Here is a 23,747-nt window from a genome sequence, read left to right on the forward strand (position 1 = left end):
CCTACACACTCGGTTTTTCAAAAATTCAACCCAATTCAACACATATATACATACATACATAACATACATATACATACATGCATGCATACATACATTTATATGCATACATACATACATATATATACATACATACCTACATACATATATATATACATACATACATACCTACATACATATATGTATGTATATGTTATATATACCCATACATACATATATATACATACATATACAGATACATACATATACACATACATACATATATACATACATACATACATATACACATACATACATATATACATACATTCATACATATATATACATACATATACATACGTATACATACAGATACATACTCATGCATACAGATACATACCCATACATTTTATATATATGTATGTGTATATATAACACATAGGTATATACAAAAAAATAATAATAATAATAATAAATAATTAGAATCTTACTTTCCATGTGATTCCTTATGATTATGAGATTTTTAGATATTTAGATTTAAACGTCTTATTTTTAAATCAAATTTTCAAGAGCAACAATAATTTGAAATAAAATCAAATTCATTTTGGCCTTTTAACATTTGTGAACTAGATATTTGCTTATCCGAAGCATTTATGTGGATCTTTAGATTCAATTGACTAAGATTACCGTTTCAATTGGTCGAAGTTTCGAATCATATCGACATTCCCAATTAGATATTCAAATCCTCGTACTCATATTCGTGTGATGTACTAACTTAGATTCTCTCTGCCGCAACCACAACCACATGTGACATGCCTTTTTGGGAAAACTTTCACGAACAATTGTCGTTTTTTTATGGGTTTTATGTTTTATACAGCAGCCCTTTTCACACCTCCGAATATCTAGTGCCAAAATCTTAGTTCGTCGATTGTCCAAGTTCGTGAAGGTTGAGCGAATGGAACGAAAACGCTCAATCGACAAATAAAGAAAAGAGAAACCACTAGAACCTGCCAAAGTCACTATCAATGAATTCCCGAGCAATTCTCAACCAACATGTGCGATTCATTCCTGTAAATATTCTAACACACAGAGGACTCCTTACCTTAGAAGTGGGATAAACGAGATAGTCCCTGATGAAGAATGCAAGCAAAGTAGGAGCTCGGGCATTATTATATTTGATTAAGTTTCTTCATTAATATCTAAATTCATTTAATTTTTAATATATTTTTTTTTGTTTCATTTGATTAAAACAAATATAATATGAGAAGAATTATAATTAGTAAAAGGAAAAAAAGAAAGTAAAATTGGGATAATTTTTTAGTTTCGATACTATTGGTATAAACATATGATCATGCCATTAGAGTTTTCTCCAAATCCCAACACAGTTTGAGAATTTGGACCGCTACGAAATTGTTCATCTTCTTCTTCCGAAGTTTCTGCCAATGCTCCTGTTTCTCAAATCGTTTGAGCTTTTCACTGTGATTTAGAATCTGCTGGCGGAAATTTGATTTCCAAGAACTCCGCTCGTCGCTGGATGAATGTTTTCCGGACAGTTCCAGTTTTCAGAACCTCAGGGATGCGAAAGAATTGCAATGAATTTTCGTACTAGAAAGGAAGTGAATGATTCTGAAGAATTCGGATTCTTGTGGGCTTTGAAGGGTTTGAAATGAATTTTTTCAGGAAATTCCCGGGAGAAGGATGATGCAGGGACTTCACCATCAGCAGCAGCAACTAGCGGCGCTTCTCAACGTAGCTTTGCGGAAGGATGATCCTAATGCCACTACCTCAAGTTCCATTTCCACCGGTGCTGCTTCCGACGAGGACGACTCTGCTAGAATTGCAGCTATCAATTCAATCCATCGCGCCATTGTTTATCCTCCTAATTCGCTTCTCGTAACTCACTCCTCCACTTTTCTTTCCCAGGGCTTCTCTCAGCTTCTATCTGATAAGTAAGACTTCCTCTTCTGGCTATACGATGCTGGAGGTTTCTCTCGTGCTTTTTCTATCGTTTTTCAGCTGATATTGTTATTACCGTTTTTCACTTTGTGGTATGCTGAAAGATTATGTGCTGTATTTGGATTCGAGCTGAGAGTCCATTTACATTTCCTCATTGTTTCCCTTTTTTCCCACCGGTGTTTACTGTTCATGCGTTCTCCAGGAATGTGCTTAGGCAATAAATTGGAATTTTGAGGAAGCTGGGAAAATGATCCTTAAAAAGTTGAACTCAATCGAAAATTTTGGTTTGTCCAAGGATAATACAAACGCATTTTCCCAGAACTTTTAGTACTTTTTCTCAGTAGAATAGTTGGTCTAGTAGGTTTATGCTTATTGATTCTAATTCTTTTTTTAATGTTCTTAAAAACATTGATCCATCATGTTCTTCACAGAATGTTATTATTGATGCAACTATTACTTGATTCCATATATTAGGTCATACCCAGTGAGACAGGCAGCAGCCATTGCATATGGGGCTCTCTGTGCTGTCTCATGTTCAATCGCGGCATCACCAAATGGAAGGCAGAATAGTGTACTACTTGGGACTTTGGTCGATCGATTCATTGGTTGGGCATTGCCATTGCTTAGCCATGTCACTGCAGGTGATGCAACCACCAAATTGGCATTGGAGGGATTACAAGAGTTCATTAACATTGGAGAAGCTGGTGCTGTGGAGAGATATGCTTTGCCAATTCTTAAAGCATGCCAAGTACTTCTTGAGGATGAGAGAACCCCCTTGTCTTTATTACATGGACTCTTAGGAGTTTTAACATTGATTTCTCTGAAGTTTTCTAGATGTTTCCAACCTCATTTTCTTGATATCGTTGATCTACTTCTAGGTTGGGCATTAGTTCCAGATCTAACCGATTCAGATAGGCACATCATAATGGACAGTTTCTTACAGTTTCAGAAGCACTGGGTGGGTAATTTGCAGTTTTCTCTGGGTTTATTGTCAAAGTTCTTGGGTGACATGGATGTATTACTTCAAGATGGGAGTCCTGGGACACCACAACAATTCCGTAGATTACTTGCATTACTTTCTTGTTTCTCAACAATTCTTCGGTCTACAGCTTCTGGGTTGTTGGAATTGAACCTTCTTGAGCAAATAAGTGAATCTCTTTCGAGAATGCTTCCCCAGTTGTTAGGATGTTTATCCATGGTTGGACGTAAATTTGGATGGTTGGAGTGGATTGAGAATTTGTGGAAGTGCTTGACTCTTTTGGCAGAAATATTACGTGAACGTTTTTCCACCTTTTATCCACTTGCGATCGATATCCTATTCCAAAATTTGGAAATGACCAGAGCTAACCATGTTGTGAGAGGACATAAGATTACGTTTCTTCAAGTTCATGGTGTCTTAAAAACTAATCTTCAGTTATTGTCCCTTCAAAAACTTGGACTGCTGCCATCGTCTGTGCACAGAATATTGCAATTTGATGCACCAATATCTCAGCTTAGACTGCATCCAAATCATTTGGTAACAGGAAGTTCTGCTGCCACTTATATATTCTTGCTCCAACATGGGAATAATGAAGTTGTTGAACAAACAGTGACATTATTAACTGAAGAGTTAGAAGTGTTCAAGGGCTTGTTAGAAAAAGGTTTAGATCAAGGAAATATCAATGGTATTCTCGAATCTCAATTTTATTCGAAAATGGATTTGTTTGCCCTCATTAAATTTGATTTGAGAGCCTTATTGACATGTACTATCTCTAGTGGAACTATTGGTTTGATAGGCCAAGAAAATGTTGCTTTGACATGTTTAAGAAGGTCAGAAAGATTGATTTCCTTCATTATGAAAAAATTGAATCCTTTTGACTTTCCAATTCAGGCTTATGTGGAATTGCAAGCTGCTATCCTCAATACATTGGACAGCTTGACCACAACTGAATTATTTAGTAAGTGTTCTTTAAGGAAATTGAGTAGCGAGAGCCATTTTCTGGATGCAGGTGAAGAGATAGATGAAACATTTCTAAATAAGGACCATTCAGCTATTATTATTGAGCAACTAACAAAATACAATATGCTCTTCTCCAAAGCCCTTCATAAAGCTTCTCCTCTAACAGTTAAAATAACAACCCTGGGTTGGATTCAGAGATTTTGTGAGAATGTCGTTACTATTTTTAAGAATGACACAACATATGCCAACTTTTTTGAAGCATTTGGATATTTCGGAGTCATAGGAAACTTGATTTTCATGGTAATTGATGCTGCATCTGACCGGGAACCTAAGGTGAGATCTAATGCAGCTTCAGTATTGGAGCTGCTTCTGCAAGCAAAAATTGTTCATCCCATATACTTTTATCCCATTGCTGATATAGTCCTGGAGAAACTTGGTGATCCAGATAATGATATAAAAAACTCATTCGTGAGATTGCTTTCTCATATCTTGCCTACGGCACTTTATGCCTGTGGTCAATATGACCTTGGATCATATCCTGCTTCCAGGCTACATCTTTTGAGGTCGGATCATAAATCTAGCCTGCATTGGAAACAAGTATTTGCCTTGAAGCAGCTGCCTCAGCAAATTCATTTTCAGCAACTTATTTCCATCTTGAGCTACATATCACAAAGATGGAAAGTTCCTGTTGCATCATGGACCCAACGGCTCATCCATAGATGTGGGAGATTGAAGGATATTGATTCGAGTCAAAGTGAGGAGACAGGGAACTTTGGTGCAAACGGTTTATGGTTGGATCTCAAGGTGGATGATGAGTTTCTTAATGGCAATTGCTCAGTTAATTGTGTAGCTGGAGTGTGGTGGGCCATCCATGAAGCAGCTAGATATTGTATTACTCTGCGTTTACGAACAAACCTTGGTGGGCCTACACAGACCTTTGCAGCACTAGAGCGGATGCTTTTAGACATAGCGCACTTGCTACAGCTTGATAATGAACATAGTGATGGGAATTTGACAATGGTTGGGGCTTCTGGAGCACGTTTATTGCCAATGAGGTTGTTATTGGATTTTGTTGAGGCCTTAAAGAAAAATGTTTATAATGCATATGAGGGGTCTGCAGTCTTATCACCTGCTACTCGTCAAAGTTCTTTGTTTTTTCGAGCAAACAAGAAAGTCTGTGAGGAGTGGTTTTCACGTATGTGTGAGCCAATGATGAATGCTGGATTGGCACTTCAAAGCCAATATGCTGCAATCCAATACTGTACTCTGCGTTTGAAGGAGTTGAAGAATCTTGTTATGTCACATATGAAGGAAAAGTCTAATTTACAGGTAGGTGAGAACATTCACAACAACAAGCATAAATTTACCAGAGATATCTTAAGGGTTTTGAGGCATATGACTCTGGCTCTTTGTAAAAGTCATGAAGCAGAAGCTTTGGTTGGTCTCCAGAAATGGGTTGAAATGACATTCTCTTCCGTCTTTCTTGAGGAAAACCAGAGTCTTGATAACTTTGGTATACTAGGACCCTTTTCATGGATTACAGGGCTAGTCTATCAGGCAAGAGGTCAATACGAAAAAGCAGCTGCTCACTTTATCCACTTGTTGCAGACTGAAGAGTCACTCGCTTCTATGGGTTCTGATGGTATACAGTTCACCATTGCTCGTATTATTGAGGGGTATACAGCTATGGCTGATTGGAAATCTCTGGAATCATGGTTATTGGAGTTGCAATCTCTTCGTTCTAAACATGCTGGGAAGAGCTACTCTGGTGCTCTAACTACAGCTGGCAATGAAATAAATGCAATCCATGCATTGGCACACTTTGATGAAGGAGATTATCAGGCATCATGGGCGTGTCTTGGTTTGACACCTAAGAGTAGCAGTGAGCTAACTCTAGATCCCAAGTTGGCTTTGCAGAGAAGTGAGCAGATGCTTTTACAAGCACTGCTTTTCCATAATGAGGGAAGGATGGAAAAGGTGTCCCAAGAAATCCAGAAGGCAAGGGGAATGCTGGAGGAAACGTTGTCTATCTTGCCTCTGGATGGGTTGGAAGAGGCAGCTGCATTTGCTACTCAATTACATAGCATTTCTGCATTTGAAGAAGGTTACAAGCTTACAGGCTGTGAAAACAAACACAAACAGTTAAATTCAATATTGAGTGTTTACGTCCAGTCAGTGCAATCTTCTTTTTGTAGAGTTAATCAAGATTGCAACTCATGGTTAAAAGTTCTTCGTGTTTATCGAGTGATCTCACCAACTTCTCCAATCACATTGAAACTCTGTATTAATTTATTGAGTTTGGCTCGTAAACAGAAAAACCTGATGTTGGCAAATAATTTAAACAATTATATTCACGATCATATGTCAGATTGTTTTGATGAAAGGCATTGTCAATTTCTCCTCTCAAGTTTGCAGTATGAGAGAATTTTGTTAATGCAAGCTGACAACAAGTTTGAAGATGCTTTCACAAATATTTGGTCCTTTGTACATCCTCACATCATTTCTTTCAACTCAATTGAGTCAAACTTCGATGATGGTATTCTGAAAGCAAAAGCATGCTTAAAACTTTCTCATTGGTTAAAACAGGATTTAAAAGCTTTGAACTTGGATAATGTTATACCTAAGATGATTGCTGAGTTTAATGTCACAGATAAATCATCTGGCAAAGGTGAGTTCTCCATCTGTAATGAGAACTTACACTCTGGGTCAAGTATAGAACTTATCACTGAGGAGATGGTAGGTACGATGACTAAATTGTCCACTCGTCTTTGCCCTACATTTGGCAAGTCATGGATTTCTTATGCATCTTGGTGCTTTAGTCAAGCTGAAAGTTCTCTCTGTGCTTCATGTGGAACTTCTCTCCGCTCATGCTTGTTTTCTTCTATATTAGATCCTGAAGTTCTTCCTGAGAAAGATAAATTAACTAAAGATGAAATCATCAGAGTAGAACACCTGATTTATCTTCTTGTGCAGAAAGATTATGAAGCAAAAAGTGTTAATGATGAGCTAAGAGAATGGAACTCTGAGACTGCAGAGGATTTGAAACTTGGTAGCACCGTCAAGGCCATGTTGCAGCAAGTAATAAATATCATTGAGGCTGCAGCTGGGTTGTCAAATGCGGAAAATCCTGGGAATGAATGTCTTACTGATGTATTTACCTCCCAGTTAAAGTTATTCTTTCAGCATGCCATTACTGACCTAGATGACTCTAGTGCAGTACCCATAATTCAGGATTTGGTAGATGTTTGGAGGACCTTGAGGAGTAGAAGAGTGTCTCTCTTTGGTCATGCTGCTCATGGCTTTATACAATATCTTTTGTATTCAAGTATAAAAGCTTGCAATGGTCAGCTGGCGGGCTATGAGTGTAAGTCAATAAAACAGAAGTCCGGAAAATACACACTGAGGGCCACGTTGTACGTCCTACATATTCTTCTCAATTATGGAGCTGAGTTAAAAGATTCTCTTGAGCCTGCTCTATCAACAGTCCCACTCTCTCCATGGCAGGTTTGATTTCGGTTTCTGTTTTAAATCATTTCTTGTTCTTTATGCAACTTATTTGATGCTGTTGTATTTTAGAAATTTTTATTTTATAAATTTATAGGAAGTGACACCACAGTTATTTGCTCGCCTGAGTTCCCATCCTGAGAAAATTGTGAGGAAACAGTTGGAGGGATTAGTGATGATGTTGGCTAAGCGGTCCCCCTGGTCTGTAGTATACCCGACACTGGTTGATGTAAATTCTTATGAAGAGAAGCCTTCGGAGGAGCTTCAGCACATACTTGGTTCTCTGGTAACATGCTTTCTTTCATTAAAACTTCTTTTAGCAATTGGGCGGGAAACTGCATCTGGCCTTGAAAAAGGTTTTGAACTTATTTTGTCTAGTCTTATTAGCTCGAGTTATCCACTCTTTGAAGCCGATGGAACTATTCAGTTCTGGGGCTCTTTATGTCTTAAATCTATGACACTCTTTAGGTCTGGAGCCCCAATTATTCAGTTCACGTATTTCCTCCTAAATCATATCACAATTAGTTTGGTATTTCATATTTGACTTCCTTATGCAGTCTGCTCACTGAATTGTGTTATCTTCTTCAGTTTGGTCTTTCTTTTTATCCTTTTCTCAATATACAGTTGTACGGTTGTCTACTGTAGAATGTCATTGTCTATTATCACCTGAAAAAAGAGACTATCTCTAGGAGAAATGATAAATTGATCGTTTCTTACAGCATGTGAGTTGATTGTTTGTTGAGGATATTTATGCTGAAGGAGGAATAAGGGAAAAACACACTTAGCTGCCCGTTATTATGGAATTTATTTGGAAAGAAAGAGAAACATAAGAATTTTCAAAGATAAGTTGACGATGTGATTGATTTGTGGTGTCAAGGCCATTTTTTGCTTCTTTGAGTTTTAGCGACTAAGCTTTTCTAAGTGAGTTTTTTGGATCAGAGTTGGATTTAGTTGTGGTGTATACTGTTGTTTTTCTATTTAAGATAGAGTTCTTTCCGCACAGCTACTCTGAATATATTCATGAACGGTAGTAGTCTCCTTACATGAAAAAAAAAATCCTCGATTGCTTTAGGTTTGACGAATCATGTAGAAAAATATGTCCTCTTAATATTTTGTCAATGCTGCTGCCTAGAAAAATGCAAATGCTGGTGCCCATTTCCGTTTTAAATATAAGAAACTTTCTAACTGTATGGTGTGTTGGAAATATTTTTGGTTTGAATCAATAATTTCATGGTTACAGTTGAAAAGCAAGATTATTGAAACATGCCTATGATATCTGCAGAAAGAACATTATCCAAGATTGATAGATGATGTTCAGTTGATGATAAAAGAGCTGGAAAATGTAACTGTACTTTGGGAAGAGCTATGGCTTAGCACACTTCAAGATCTTCAGACAGGTGAGAAACGTGATTTATTTATTTATTTTTATTTTTTATTTTTTTATTTTTTGTATAGAAAACATTTTCATTATTAAATGAAATGAACAAAAGGGAAATACCGTCCAGTAGAGATTACAGTAAACTTCTCCAGCCAGATATAAGAGTGTTTAGACTATAATTGCTAAAAGGTAAAACATTTTTACACCAATAGTGAGCCAAGAAAAGAGATGACTCAAGCACTCCCATCGAAGATCTATCCTTGTTTTGAAAGATTCTTTCATTCCAAATGGACCAAATTGTAGAACGAACAAAATGCTGCCAAAGAACCTTTATGTGTTACTTGAAAGGTTGATCTGTGAATAATAAGCAATACCAATCCAACACGTCCCACATCCAACCAAAGGCTTCAAACAGACAAGCCCAAATCTAAGAAGTGAAAGGATAGTGAATAAAAATATGATTCTACGATTCTGTGAGAAACATGATTTTAAATGCACAATGGCACTTTTACCCGACATAAATCGTTTGATAATGATGAAATTGGTTTTTTTCCTGCAAATTCACCATAAATTTAACTTCAAATTGACCAAATTGTCATTTCACGTCAAATCTAGGTGCCAAATTTGGCCTGTAGGTACCGAAACTCAGGGATATCATACCTGCTCTATGATTTACTAAAGTTTCTGAGACAAGTAGTTTCTGCAACATATTGTAACTAGCCTCTACACCGTGGCATGTTGTAACTTCCTAGAACAAAACCAATGTGTACATTACGACGTTACCTTATGATCTGTTCTATGAGCTATACAACTGTGTCCTTGAGTTATAAAAGAATAAGTAATTTTCAATTATTGAAGAAATTTGTCAATTTTTTCTCTTTATACAAAGTAAAACATTGAGAAGTCTGGTTTAATTTCTCAGATGTTATGAGACGCATAAATGTACTCAAGGAAGAAGCTGCTCGAATTGCTGCAAATGTCACTCTCAGCCAGAGTGAGAAAAACAAGATAAATGCTGCTAAGTACTCAGCCATGATGGCCCCCATTGTAGTGGCTTTGGAGCGTCGGTTAGCTTCAACATCTCGAAAACCTGAAACACCCCATGAAACCTGGTTTCATGAAGAGTATGAAGAACAGCTTAAGTCAGCTATTTTTACCTTCAAGAATCCTCCAGCTTCTGCTGCTGCACTTTTTGATGTATGGCGGCCATTTGATAATATTGCAGCATCTTTGGCATCTTATCAGAGAAAGTCATCAATTTCTTTAAGAGAAGTGGCACCTAAGTTAATTTTGTTATCATCATCTGATGTCCCAATGCCTGGTTTTGAGAAGCATGTTATATATTCTGAAGCTGACAGAAGCGTTGGCTCTAATATTAAGGGAACTGTTACAATTGGTTCTTTCTCCGAGCAAGTTACTATCTTATCCACCAAAACAAAACCTAAAAAGCTTGTTATACTGGGTTCTGATGGTGAAACCTACACTTATCTCTTAAAAGGTAGAGAGGATCTGCGTCTTGATGCTAGAATCATGCAAATGTTGCAAGCTATCAATAGTTTTTTGTATTCATCTCATTCAACTTATAGTCAATCTCTCTCCGTTCGCTATTATTCTGTAACTCCAATTAGTGGTAGAGCTGGTCTCATCCAATGGGTGAACAATGTCATGAGTGTATATACTGTATTCAAGTCATGGCAACACCGGATCCAGGTGGCACAACTCTCAGCAGTTGGTGCTAGCAATTTAAAAAATTCTGTTCCTCCACAGCTTCCACGTCCAAGCGATATGTTTTATGGTAAAATCATACCGGCACTTAAAGAGAAAGGCATAAGGAGAGTGATTTCACGCAGAGATTGGCCCCATGAAGTCAAACGTAAAGTTCTTTTGGATCTTATGAAGGAGGTTCCGAGACAACTTCTTTATCAAGAACTATGGTGTGCTAGTGAAGGATTCAAAGCTTTCAGTTTGAAATTAAAAAGGTATAATTATTTTGCTTTATATTATAGTTGCTTTCCATTGATTAACTCTGCTACTGTCAAGTACAAACAAACGCTAATAGGTGAAAAGTTGTGATGCTTGCATATAGAAATTTGTAGGTTATCAAAGGTATAATTGTCTTTTTCTTTTTTTGCTTTCTTTCTTCTCCTTGTTTCTTCTACTTTATTTTTTTCTCCTCAAAGGGTCATCATCTATTTTTCTATGTACTTCGTTGGACTATTTTACTTCGTACTACTGTCTGTACTTTCGGCATGTTTTATTTAAGGAAGATGCAAGTTTTAGTATAACATATATAGTCTTCTTATCTTCTTTCTACTTTTATTTTCTCAACTTTCTAGAAAGTGAAGTTCCAAATAGGATTTCTATACAAGTTATGAAGCTTTTATTTTGAGAGAAAGGTAGATGGTGAAATATGTTTTGGATGAATGAGAGCTCTCTCCTGGCTAGGAAAACTTCAAAATTTAAAACTGGATTTGTTTCAAGTTCAATTTAAAGTTGACTAATCAACACTGCTAAACTGAAGTGCCAAATACAATCAAAATGTTCTTCTGAGATTGAATATGTGGAATAATCTGGTCACATAAATCTTCTTAAACCCTTTTTTCCTTACAATCTTGGAGTTCTTTTCAAGCTGATAATGTGGAGTTCTCTTTAAGCTTCTAATGTGGAAGACTTAATTTTGAAGGTGAAAAATCTTGCTTACTCCCTCTACTTCTATAGTTGTAATTACTTCTCATACTCTCGCATTTGGAAAGAGTAACTTGGAGTTATGGGTGGGTACTGCTTGTTGTAAAGAAATGCAGCACCTTTGTGTACTGTCTCTTTCTTGTACACTACTTCGTCGTTGAGCCAATTTGTGACATTTTTTTTTGTTGATAAGCAATAATTATTGAATCAGTTTCCTAATCTTGCAAGATTCTAAATTTTGTTTTCTACTCAGGTATGCAGGAAGTGTTGCAGCAATGAGTATGGTGGGACACATCTTAGGCTTAGGCGATAGACATTTGGATAATATTCTTATGGATTTCTCCACTGGAGATGTTGTACATATTGACTATAATGTTTGTTTTGACAAAGGGCAGAAACTGAAAGTTCCAGAGATTGTTCCTTTTCGTCTCACCCAAACTATGGAAGCAGCTTTAGGACTGACAGGAATAGAAGGGACCTTCAGAGCAAACTGTGAGGCTGTGCTGGAAGTTCTGAGAAAGAACAAAGACATACTCCTAATGCTGCTAGAAGTTTTTGTGTGGGATCCTCTTGTGGAATGGACGCGTGGTGATTTCCATGATGATGCCACTATAGGTGGCGAAGAAAGAAGAGGCATGGAGTTGGCTGTTAGCTTGAGTTTATTTGCATCTCGTGTGCAGGAAATTCGTGTCCCCTTGCAGGTTCTAATAATTTCCATTGAATGATAATAATTTTGTTCCTATTTTCCTCTTTGGCTCTTTGGTTATTTTGTCTTTTCAGGTGATACTGGGGATAAAGGGTCCTTGGGAACAATAGTTTGTTATTTCTGTTAGTATTAAGTTGACATGGACAGAGAGGTCTTTGTACGGGTAGAAAGAGAGGGGCAGGCTGCAAGAATTTGGATCATGCTAGGAGGGATTGAGGACCATCTAACTTCCATAAGAACTAATAATATTGATTTTTAAGCCATGTCTATCACATGCTTCAAGTCAATGAAGTTATTTATTCATGTGTGCAATGATATACCTTTTTCCCGCCCCCAACGATGGAATTATCTCAATCACACCTCGGAAGTTATTTATTTTTTCAAACTGTTGGTAGATGTTCCACTCACTCACCAGGGAATCAGTGACCACAAAACATAAAATATGGGCTCATTACTGTTCAATAGATGAGTTGGGAGTTTCATACTAGCCTGGGCTCTGGTGGCAGTATCATTTTAGCGTACGTTTAATATATTTTGTGTGCAAACTCATCGTGGTTCTGCTTAACATTTTTCAGGAGCATCATGATCTTTTATTGGCTACCCTACCTACTGCTGAGTCTTCTCTTGAGGTAACACTTGACACTTGTATCCTGTCTATAACATTCTGAATTCTACCATTTTTATTTTTTGCTTCTATGAATTTCCTTCTTAACCGAATAATCTATACCAGGGGTTTGCGAATGTCCTAAATCACTATGAGCTTGCCTCTGCGCTCTTTTATCAAGCTGAACAAGAAAGGTCAAACCTAGTTATGCGTGAAACATCAGCTAAGTCAGTTGTTGCGGATGCAACATCTAATGCAGAGAAAGTTCATGCATTATTTGAAATGCAGGCTCGTGAGCTTGCTCAAGCTAAGGCTATTGTTTCTGAGAAAGCTCAAGAAGCTTCAACTTGGATTGACCAACATGGAAGAATCCTTGATAGTTTAAGGAACAATATGATCCCAGAAGTAGATACTTGTTTGAATCTGAGAGCAGTTGGAGAAGCTTTTTCACTTATATCTGCAGTCACGGTGGCTGGAGTTCCAATGACAGTTGTTCCTGAGCCTACCCAAGTGCAATGCCATGATATAGATAGGGAAATTTCTCAGCATATAGCTGCACTAAGCGATGGACTTTCTTCTGCTGTAACTACAATTCAAGTTTATTCTGTTTCTTTGCAGAGATTTCTGCCTCTAAACTATGGAACAACTAGTGTAGTTCATGGCTGGGCTCAGACTTTACAACTATCGAAGAATGCCCTCTCCTCTGATATTATTTCACTTGCAAGGAGGCAGGCTACTGAACTTATTATAAAAGTGAACGCTAATAATGATTCCATACAAGTCAATCATGATAATATGTGTGTTCAAGTGGAGAAATACGCTAAGGAAATTGCAAAAATTGAAGAAGAGTGTACTGAGCTTATGACCTCTATTGGTACAGAAACTGAATTGAAAGCCAAAGATCGCCTTCTATCAACTTTTGTGAAATATATGGTGGCTGCTGGCCTTGTAAGGAAAGAAGCTATTTCATCTTTCCAATTGGGACGGCTTACACATGATGGAAAAAAGGACATAAACATGCAGGTGGAGCTTGGGGAAGCAAAGGAAAAAAAGGAAAAGCTACTATCTAGTATCAATGTTGCTCTGGATATTCTATATTGTGAGGTTAGAGGAAAATTGCTGGACACTTTTAATGGTATGAGTGATGAGAGACTAGCGAATACAACTTCACCTCATGATTTTAATGTTGTTTTCTCCAATCTAGAAGAGCAAGTGGAGAAATGTGTGCTTTTGACAGAGTTTCATACTGAATTACTGGACTTGATTGATAATAAAGTGCTGAGCATTGAAAACAAAAATAAAACTCGGCACAGGAACCATTCTCATAGAAACTGGACTTCCACTTTTAATGTCATGCTGTCATCTTTTAAAGGCCTGATAGGGAAAATGACTGAGGCTGTTCTACCTGATATAATTAGATCTGCTATTTCGGTGAATTCAGAAGTTATGGATGCATTTGGATTGGTCTCACAAATTCGGGGATCCATTGATACAGCACTAGAACAGTTTCTAGAGGTTCAATTAGAGAAGGCTTCTTTAGTTGAATTGGAAAAAAGTTATTTTATCAATGTTGGTCTCATTACGGAGCAGCAATTAGCTCTTGAGGAAGCTGCTGTAAAGGGAAGGGATCATCTTTCTTGGGAAGAGGCCGAGGAGCTTGCTTCAGAGGAGGAAGCTTGCAGGGCAGAACTGCATCAACTGCATCAAACATGGAACCAGAGAGATGCACGCAGCTCGTCTCTTGCAAAGAGGGAAGCAAATTTAGTAAATGCATTGGCTTCATCAGAATGCCAGTTTCAATCTCTCATCAGTGCTGCAGTGGACAACGAGGCTCTTACTAAAGGCAACACCTTATTGGCCAAATTAGTTGAACCTTTTTCTGAATTGGAATCTATTGATGAAGTGTGGTCGTCCACTGGAATTTTTTTTGCATCTAACTCAAATGGGATTCCTAAATTGTCAGATGTGGTGAGTTCTGGGTACCCAATATCTGAATATATTTGGAGATTTGGTGGCCTGTTGAGCAGTCATTCTTTCTTTATTTGGAAAATTTGTGTTGTGGATTCTTTCCTCGACTCATGCATACATGAAATAGCTTCAGCCGTGGATCAAAATTTTGGATTTGATCAGCTCTTTAATGTTATGAAGAAAAAGCTTGAGCTTCAGCTTCAAGAATATATTTTTAGGTACCTTAAAGAACGGGGTGTTCCTACAATGTTGGCTTGGTTAGATGAAGAAAGGGAACATTTAAAGCAACTGGAGGCAAGAAAAGAAAATTTTCATGAACCCCACGATCAACAAAAGAATGATTTTGAATCTATTGAGAGGATCAGGTATATGCTTCAGGAACATTGTAATGTGCATGAAACTGCTAGAGCAGCAAGGTCTGCAGCTTCACTTATGAGAAGGCAGATGAATGAGCTGAAGGAGACTCTTCAGAAGACTAGTCTGGAAATTATTCAAATGGAGTGGTTACATGACATGGATTTGACTCCTTCACAATTTAATCGGGCAACCTTGCAAAAATTTCTTTCTGTAGAGGATAGTTTATACCCCATTATTCTAGACCTTAGCCGATCTGAATTACTGGGAAGTTTGCGATCTGCTGCTTCAAGGATAGCCAAGTCAATTGAAGGCCTTGAAGCTTGTGAGCGAGGTTCTCTTACAGCTGAAGCACAGCTGGAGAGGGCAATGGGGTGGGCTTGTGGTGGCCCAAATACTGGCTCGGTGATAAATACTTCTAAATCTTCAGGGATTCCTCCTCAATTCCATGACCATATCTTGAGGCGGAGGCAGCTGTTATGGGAAACTAGAGAAAAAGCATCAGACATTATTAAGATTTGCATGTCTATATTGGAATTTGAAGCATCCAGAGATGGCATCCTTCAATTTCCTGGAGATCATGCTTTTAGTACAGACAGTGATAGCAGGGCATGGCAGCAAGCTTACTTGAACGCAATAACAAGATTCGATGTTTCTTATCACTCCTTTGCACGTGAGCAAGCTTCTCTCTCATATTTTGATGTTGTCTTATTGCACTATTTAAGCACCTTGGTTCTAAAGAAAATTTGTTTATTTATTTTAAATTAAGGGAAACACGGTTCTACTTGAAGTTTTCTGAAATTCAGAATACATAAGGAAGATCGTTAAAATATTGAGGTTCTAAAGCTACTTGAAGTTTAGTAATTAGACGAAAGATTTTTTTCTGACTTTCAATTTCCTTTTCTTTTTTCCAGATTTAATGCTGCAATGTTTGTTTTGTTTGTAGATTTTTCTTCCAAAAAAAAAAAAAAAAAAATGATACTTGGGTCAAATGGTTAAATTACAAATCTAGTTTTTGAATTTTGAGGTTGGTGTCTATTTAGCCTTTGAAATATAAAATTTCAATTTAGTTCACTTTTGAACTTTTCAAAATTCATAGATACAAAATTGAAACTTTAGACATTCGGTAGACTTAAAATATAAATATAAATTTAACATTTCAATTAATTTTTAAAACTTCAAATTTGTCAAGGACTTGTTAGATGCAAAAATAAAAGTTTAGATATCTATTAGACACTTCGAAAATTTTTAGAGACTAAATGTGTAATGTAATCTAAACAAATCTATAACTGTTAGGTTAAAGGATGTTCTTTTTAATTATTCTTTACGTTCTATATTAGGTACTGAACAAGAATGGAAGCTTGCAGAAAGAAGCATGGAGGCTGCCTCAAACGAATTATACTCTGCAACCAATAATCTTCGCATTGCCTCTCTTAAAGTGAAATCTGCTTCAGGTCATGCATCTTTCTGTCATTTAAGCTTAAGCATATTGATAAACACGCAAGCATTACATATTTTCCTCATTTGACATACACAAGCTCTTATCTGAAAGGTTTCCGTACCAAAAATATTCTTGTAGTCAGTATTTTCAATACCTTTAACTAATTGCTTGGACCTATTGTTTCTCTTTGTAGGTGATTTACAAAGCACTCTTCTCAGTATGAGAGATTGCGCATATGAAGCCAGTGTTTCACTCTCAGCATTTGGTAATGTCTCAAGGAACCACACTGCTTTGACCTCTGAGTGCGGTTCCATGCTTGAAGAGGTATCTCAATATATTTTTAAGGTCTTGGATTTCCTTTGATGCTATTGTGTCGCAGTATGTCTGAATTTGTTGTAGTCAGGATGTTCCTTCAAAAAAGAATCGGCAATTCCTAAAAGACACCTAGACCATATCTACATAAAAACACGATAATCGATCTTGTTAAATAGCTATAGGAAGACCACTACACTGAAGATCGTTATTACTTTGCAAAATATAGGTACACCTTTAGCATTTTCCTTGAAACTCTGTTATTTACTTCTTTTTATCCTTCTGATTGCAACTAATGATATGATGAAAGTCAACTAAAAGATGTTCCCTTTTTTATGAGAAATCACACTTCCATTTTATTGAGGGGAAAAAAAAAAAAAAAAAGAAATACCAAAGGGATAGAAAAGGACCAACTCGGAAATGGAGCCACACTAATATAGAAAGGGTCTTCAATCAAGCAAAATAAGACTGGAAGGATAATTTAAGAAATCCTTATACATCAAGGTCGAAAAGGGAGACATGAAACCTAACAAGGTACTGAACCTCCTCTTCTAGCATCTCTCAACCTCACTAGAATCTCTAATTATGTCTTACCCTAAGGTTCGAACCCATAGAATAGCGCAAACACGGACATGGTTAACCCATAGAATATCATTGGTTGTAACCTTCCTTCGAAACAATCCAAAATTGGAAATTTTTGAAACTTTTACTTACCAAACATGTTTAACTGCAAAAATAGGATACAAGAGTGACAATGATGAAATGAAGAAAAGAAGATTTAAAGGAGAAAGACACCGTATGAAATTAAATGGAGGCGCATTAGTCTGTGTATCGAGAAAAATTCTATGCAGTCTTCAATTTCACTGATCTCCTGTACGGAAGATGATATAGGCTATGTTCAACGTGGGAAGCATAAGAAAGTATTGAAAGATGCTCTATGTTTTATAGATGACTTTTGGATTTCCTCCTCTCATAGGCACCATTTTTTCTTTTGCTTTCTTCAAGTATTTGTTTATATCGTTTATGATTCATTTGCACATTGTGGTTGTGATCTCTTTTGATCAAGAATGTCAAACTACATTTTGTATCCAAGTGCAGCTAATATTTCTATATTCCCTGTAGGTACTAGCAATAACTGAAGATCTGCATGATGTTCATAATTTGGGAAAGGAGGCTGCTGTAATTCACCGTCGTCTTATTGAAGACATTGCGAAAGTATTTTGATCTCTCTTTTCCTCACTGAATCTCGATATATTTAATTTAGGCAAACATGATGTTAGAGCATGATAGATTATTCCGTTTCCAAATTAGTCACCTGCTTGCATTCCCCATGTTCAATTGATACTGGTCAAGGTATTTCCCATATCATGGTTTATATGCTTAATTGTTTCACTCCCTAATCAGGCAAATTCTGTCCTTCTCCCCCTGGAGGCAATGTTGTCCAAGGATGTTGCGACCATGATTGATGCTATGGCAAGAGAAAGAGAGATCAAGATGGAAATATCACCTATACATGGACAAGCTATATATCAGTCCTATTGTTTGAGAATTAGGGAGGCCTATCAGATGTTAAAGCCCTTGGTTCCTTCTCTTACATTGTCTGTGAAGGGTCTGTATTCCATGTTTACCAGGCTAGCTCGAACTGCAAGTCTCCATGCTGGCAATCTTCATAAAGTATGAATGGAGTTTATGATTCAGCTTGTTGATTTCATGAATTATCTTACAATACTTTTTGGTGCTGATTTCCACCAAATGTGACTCTATTTTTCAGGCCCTTGAAGGACTAGGAGAAAGCCAGGAAATAAAGTCAGAGGGGATTCACATAACTAGGCCTGAGTTCAATCGTGAAGTGGATGCAGCTGACTTTGAAAAGGAGAGAGAAAGCCTCTCCTTGTCTGATAGTGGGAGCAGCAAAGGTATCCCTGATGTTACCAGACTTTCTTTACAAGATAAAGAATGGCTATCTCCACCTGATAGTTTCTGCAGCAGCAGCTCTGGATCTGGTCTTACCTCTGGTAGCTTTCCAGACAGCTCCAATGACCTAACAGAGGAGATGGATCAACATTATAATAGTTATAGCAACAGAGAAGCTAGAGTTTGTCCAAAAATTACCTCATTTTCTCAAACTGACACTGGAAAAATCTTACCTTTAGAAGAGTCAGAATCAAAATCCACTGATGACAGTGAAACCTTTTTTAGGAAGTTAACAACCAATGAATTAAATGGAGGTATAAAAATTGTTGCAACACCAGCTGATGAATCTATTGAAGTTCCTACTATTGCATCGTATTCATTGACTGAGACTGTTGAAAAGCTGGGGGAGGAAAGTGGTGTAATCTCATCAGATAAGAGGTTGGAAGATGAAAATCAAGAGGCTCCTCCTGCTCAGAAGGCTGCTTGGAGTCGTGCAAGCAGGGGTAAGTAGTGTACATTCACTCAAGTTTACATATCTAATGTCCTTAATCCCCACGTTTCAGTTTCCACTGCTGCATCAAATGATATTTATGTTCTAGGAGTTTTCATGATATTGATCAAAGTTATTCTTCAATCATCGACTGTGTTAGATAAGAAATTACTTGTTAGCCGTCGGGGTCAGTAATAAAAGAGGAATGAAACCCTCCCTCAGAAGTCTTAGAAGGCTTCATAGTTAAATTTCCAGACAATATCCTTAATTCAAGAAGCAAGAGTATTCTTACCAAGTTGTTAAATTTCCTTTATACAATTGAATGAGTGAAATTTAAGAAAAAGGAAAAAAAAAAAAAAAAAAAGGATGAGAAGAATCCACTCTTAAATACTTCAGAAAATGGATTACAAAACTATTCCGCTTACCTGCTGTTTAAGAGCATGATTATCATGACAAGAATTTGAGAGGGTATTGCAAGAAGTTTGAAAACTATACTTCCAGACATTTTCCCACCATCTCTTGATGTCCTGAAAGGTTCTTTTATTTCTCAACCAAACTTCTCAGAGAGCCGTAATGGCAATCCTCAAAAGGGTGATATAGGGAGAAGTAGGTCAATCTTAGGTATCCTAGGTTAGTCCTTTTTACCATCTTTTTGTGTATTAATTCTCAACAAATCGGAGGACCCTTTCGAGTAGTCTACAACCTTTGTATCATATAATAAATAATTGAGTTTAATTATCGGAGATTTCCCCTTGAGACTACTTAATCTACATCAGCGAGTTTTAGCCTGCTTGTTGCTTGCTACCTGAGATATGAAAAACAGTTCAGCATCTTTATGGAAGTCCAACAACGAAATAGCTTGTACCACAGACCTTTTAGTAGAAATACATTCTAGAAAAGATGGTTGGTGCTTATGCAACACAGAGATCCCACATTTGAGTAGAAATATATTCTAGAAAAAGATGGTTGACTAGTTCAGTGCTTTCACAACACAGCGATCCCATATTTGATGAAAAGAGCCATTCTAGGGATCCTCCTCTGAAAAGTATTGCCGGTGGGGCTGGGTCCAGGTTAACGAGGCCTGAGAAAATCTTTACACTTCAATGTAAAAGATTCAATGCACTATCCGTGTATATATGCTTAAAGACATTTGATTGAAAACTGGTTGAAACCATTAAGCATTTATCTCCTCGAGTACTTACACATAGGAGGTAGTTGTCATCTTAGCTTGGCATAATCATTGTAGGAAGCCGGGCTATTAAGGAGACCTGTAACTCTCCTATACACTTTGCCTAAATTCAATTAGTTTCTCTCTGTCTTACCATTAGGGGAGAATTTACTACTTATTCGTGTGAAGCTACTTGTTAACTACCACCGAACCTGCCAATAAACCCTAAAGCTTGAGTTGATGGGCTACTGTAAATTTATTATTTTCTTCGTACTATAGCACTATTTTGGAAATGAGTTACTTGAGCTAGGTGTGAAAGGAGGTTTTGTACCGTTGTACCAATACTAAGGCCAAGCTACCCACTTAACCCAAGGAAATTTTGAGATTCCAATGAGTTAATATTGTTATCACTTCACTTAATAATGTTTATGAACTATTTTCCTGTGCACATTTTTTTGTTTTTTTTTTGAATTTGCCTTTGCTGTGCTAACAGATTATAGCTCCGCACTCTATAAGGTATGGCCTGTTTTATTTATTGATAGATGTTCTTAATGCTAATATTGTTTTAAAATATACATATTTGGGTAAGGGAATTAGCTACTTTAGAAGGGAAAACAAATCACAAATTATAAAAACTAAACCCACTAAAAATATTATGAAGCTTTGTTGTTTCTACTGTAAGGCTGGGCTAGTTGTGGCTATTCTAATGCATATTAAGCAATTCACCGCTAGTGTTTGTTATTGCATATAAATTAGCCTCGGTTCCCTAATCTACATTCTGATACAGCGAATTGCTTTCTGTTATTCTAAAGTCCGCACAATTTTCTTGTTTATGAGCTTCATCGCATTCAGAGGGAAAATTGAATCATACCATTTAATGTGGCATTACATATTTCATTTCAGATGTTAAAAGTTGTGTTATGGCTTTCTCAGGTAGAAACGCCTATGCAATGTCTGTTTTACGGCGTGTTGAGATGAAACTCAATGGACTAGACAATGTTGATAACAGGTACCTACGCTTAACTTGAAGCAATAAATATTGACAGTCTTTATGCTGGAGTTCTGACAAACTTTTTAACTGACAGGGAACTTAGCATTGCTGAGCAAGTGGATTATCTACTTAAGCAAGCAACGAGTGTCGACAACTTGTGTAACATGTATGAAGGTTGGACTCCATGGATTTGAAATTTGATGACCAAGGAATCTTGGATGTCATGCCTGTTCTGAGGGTTTTGGTTAAGAGATGTTCTTCAAGATTTAGACTGGCATCAGGTTCATTAATCCATAACGTGGAAGGCTAAGCTGAGAATTACAACGATGCGGGACATCTCATTTGCTACGTCTGTACGCCCCACAATCGAATTTCGTTTCATCATATGGATTTCTCAGTCTACAGTGGGCAAGGAATTGACCGAGACTGCTTGAAAAGCTGGTTTAAGATCCTTCTTGCTATTACCATCTTTGAGATGTGCACCTGAGCTAATGAGGAAGCTTCCGAATAGTGTGCAACATTCCCCATGTTCCAATACGCTGCCTTGCTCAAGGCCGTGGCAGGTAACATGGGATACCAAAGGAGCTTCAAAGCTATTCAAAAATGGAACCAACCTTTACTCCATTTGCCATCAGAGACTTTATCTGGGAATATTGCATTAGATGTTGGGAGTTCTGGATTGTTGGTAACGAGCCATCTTCGAGGTCAATAATTTGAGGAGGTAGGGTTCTTGGAAACATGCTGTTTTATGATATTTTTATTCCAATCTTTCGGGAAATTGTTGCTTCCCCAGATGAGAAATCGAATAATGTAAATAGAATGGCAATGTGGACTGCTCCCTTGGTTATAGCCATTCATATGTAACATGATAGTCATATGATAGTTTATGACTCTTTTGTGTGAATTGGTTCAGTTTGGTTCGATTTGTCGGTTCTTTAGTCTTCTGTGCACCCCTAGCCATTCATAACTCGGCTTGGTTCGGATGTGTCCAAGTGATGTATGGTATTAGTGAATAATTTCAACAAATACTTCCCTAGGCCTCATTCTAGTAGTAGAAAGAATGGTTGGTGAACATTATTTGCTGGTCAGTTTTGGTTCATACTTTACGCTTTGGATGTTTTATGATATTGAAGGTAAATTCTTGATTATTTTCAAGGAAAAACCAAATGATTGTTTCTGACTTTGTAGGGTATCTCTATTTAAATAACATTTATATTTCAATCGTTCCCAATTCAAAACAACCAAATCAACCGTTTTTGAAGCATGACTTCTCCTTTGCTTTTGTGTTCTTTGGTTCTATACCCTAAAAAATCATTTTTTTAGTTTGAGAATGAAAATAAATATTGTTTGTTTCCATTGAAATCAACCTCATTGACGATGAGGATCTGCCTATCTATCTATTTGTGTTATGTATAGGAGGTTTGTTAGCTCTATTCAAACAGACAAGGAGAGGATTGAATTGATTAGTCTTCATCTTCTTCCTTTTCACTCTTTCAAGGGTGGTTGGATCATGTTCATGTGTAGTTTTAGCTTTTGCTAGCTCTAACTAATTCGATTACTCTTGATTTTCAAATGGGGTTTATTAGCTTGGTCTGAAAAAACGCTGGCAATGATAGAAAGAAAGGGGTCCTAGACCTTTTGGGGGATAGGCAAAATCTCTCTAAGCTTCATCCTAGAAAGCTTGAAGACAACTATCCTATCTAAGCGGGTGGAATGAAGAGAGGGCTTAGTAATAATCCATGACAGTCGAAAGGATCGTTCCCTTTAGATAACACTCATTGTTGCTCAGACAACTTGATCGATAGGAAGAGGAGCTGTCGACTTTCATAACTATTAATAAAGTGCTAACATGCCATTGCCATCTTTTTATACCTGTTCCACCTCGTTTCTATAACCTTCCGAACAAAATTTAAGGTTTAAAAACTACCTTTTCTAAAAAAAAAAATGAAAAAAAAAAGGACAAAATTAAAAAGTAAAAAGTAAAAAGTAAAAAGGCTATAATAAAACATTTTAAAAGTATAAGAATGGATAAATAAAAGTTAACCAAAATGGTATTCAGACCTAATTCAATTGATATTTACTTAAAATTTGATGAATAAAATAAAAGACTTAGAAGAATAAAATAAGAGACTTAGAGGAAAAAAAATAATCTATACCTCAAAATAATAATTATATCATTTTAAATTTAAAATTGGTTAGTAATTTATAAATATTTTTTTCTTATTTTAATTCATAATAAACTTAATATCACTTAAATAAAATTATTATTCTCCAAAATTGAAAATCCTACTAAAGTAATAAGAAAATAATTATGTAATTCTTTCTCAATAAAAAATTAAAAAAAAAAAAAAAAAAAGGCGG

At 36.8% G+C, this 23,747-nt stretch overlaps 1 protein-coding gene across 1 annotated transcript; it reads left to right on the plus strand.

The window, feature by feature from the left end:
• The first annotated feature begins 1,333 nt into the window (after nucleotides 1–1,333).
• On the plus strand, nucleotides 1,334–22,460 carry LOC111484183 (serine/threonine-protein kinase SMG1-like). Its single transcript, XM_023130667.1, has 15 exons — nucleotides 1,334–1,925; nucleotides 2,407–7,375; nucleotides 7,473–7,661; nucleotides 8,658–8,772; nucleotides 9,676–10,732; nucleotides 11,692–12,139; nucleotides 12,720–12,773; nucleotides 12,875–15,743; nucleotides 16,411–16,524; nucleotides 16,705–16,835; nucleotides 17,946–18,038; nucleotides 18,228–18,497; nucleotides 18,595–19,240; nucleotides 21,329–21,404; nucleotides 21,481–22,460. The coding sequence occupies exons 1-15, from the start codon at nucleotides 1,675–1,677 to the stop codon at nucleotides 21,578–21,580; spliced, it is 11,382 nt and encodes a 3,793-aa protein (XP_022986435.1). The 5' UTR covers nucleotides 1,334–1,674; the 3' UTR covers nucleotides 21,581–22,460.
• The last annotated feature ends 1,287 nt before the right edge of the window (nucleotides 22,461–23,747 follow it).

This window comes from Cucurbita maxima, unplaced genomic scaffold (assembly GCF_002738345.1).
Source record: "Cucurbita maxima cultivar Rimu unplaced genomic scaffold, Cmax_1.0 Cma_Scf00009, whole genome shotgun sequence".
In the NCBI taxonomy this organism is placed as follows: domain Eukaryota; kingdom Viridiplantae; phylum Streptophyta; class Magnoliopsida; order Cucurbitales; family Cucurbitaceae; genus Cucurbita; species Cucurbita maxima.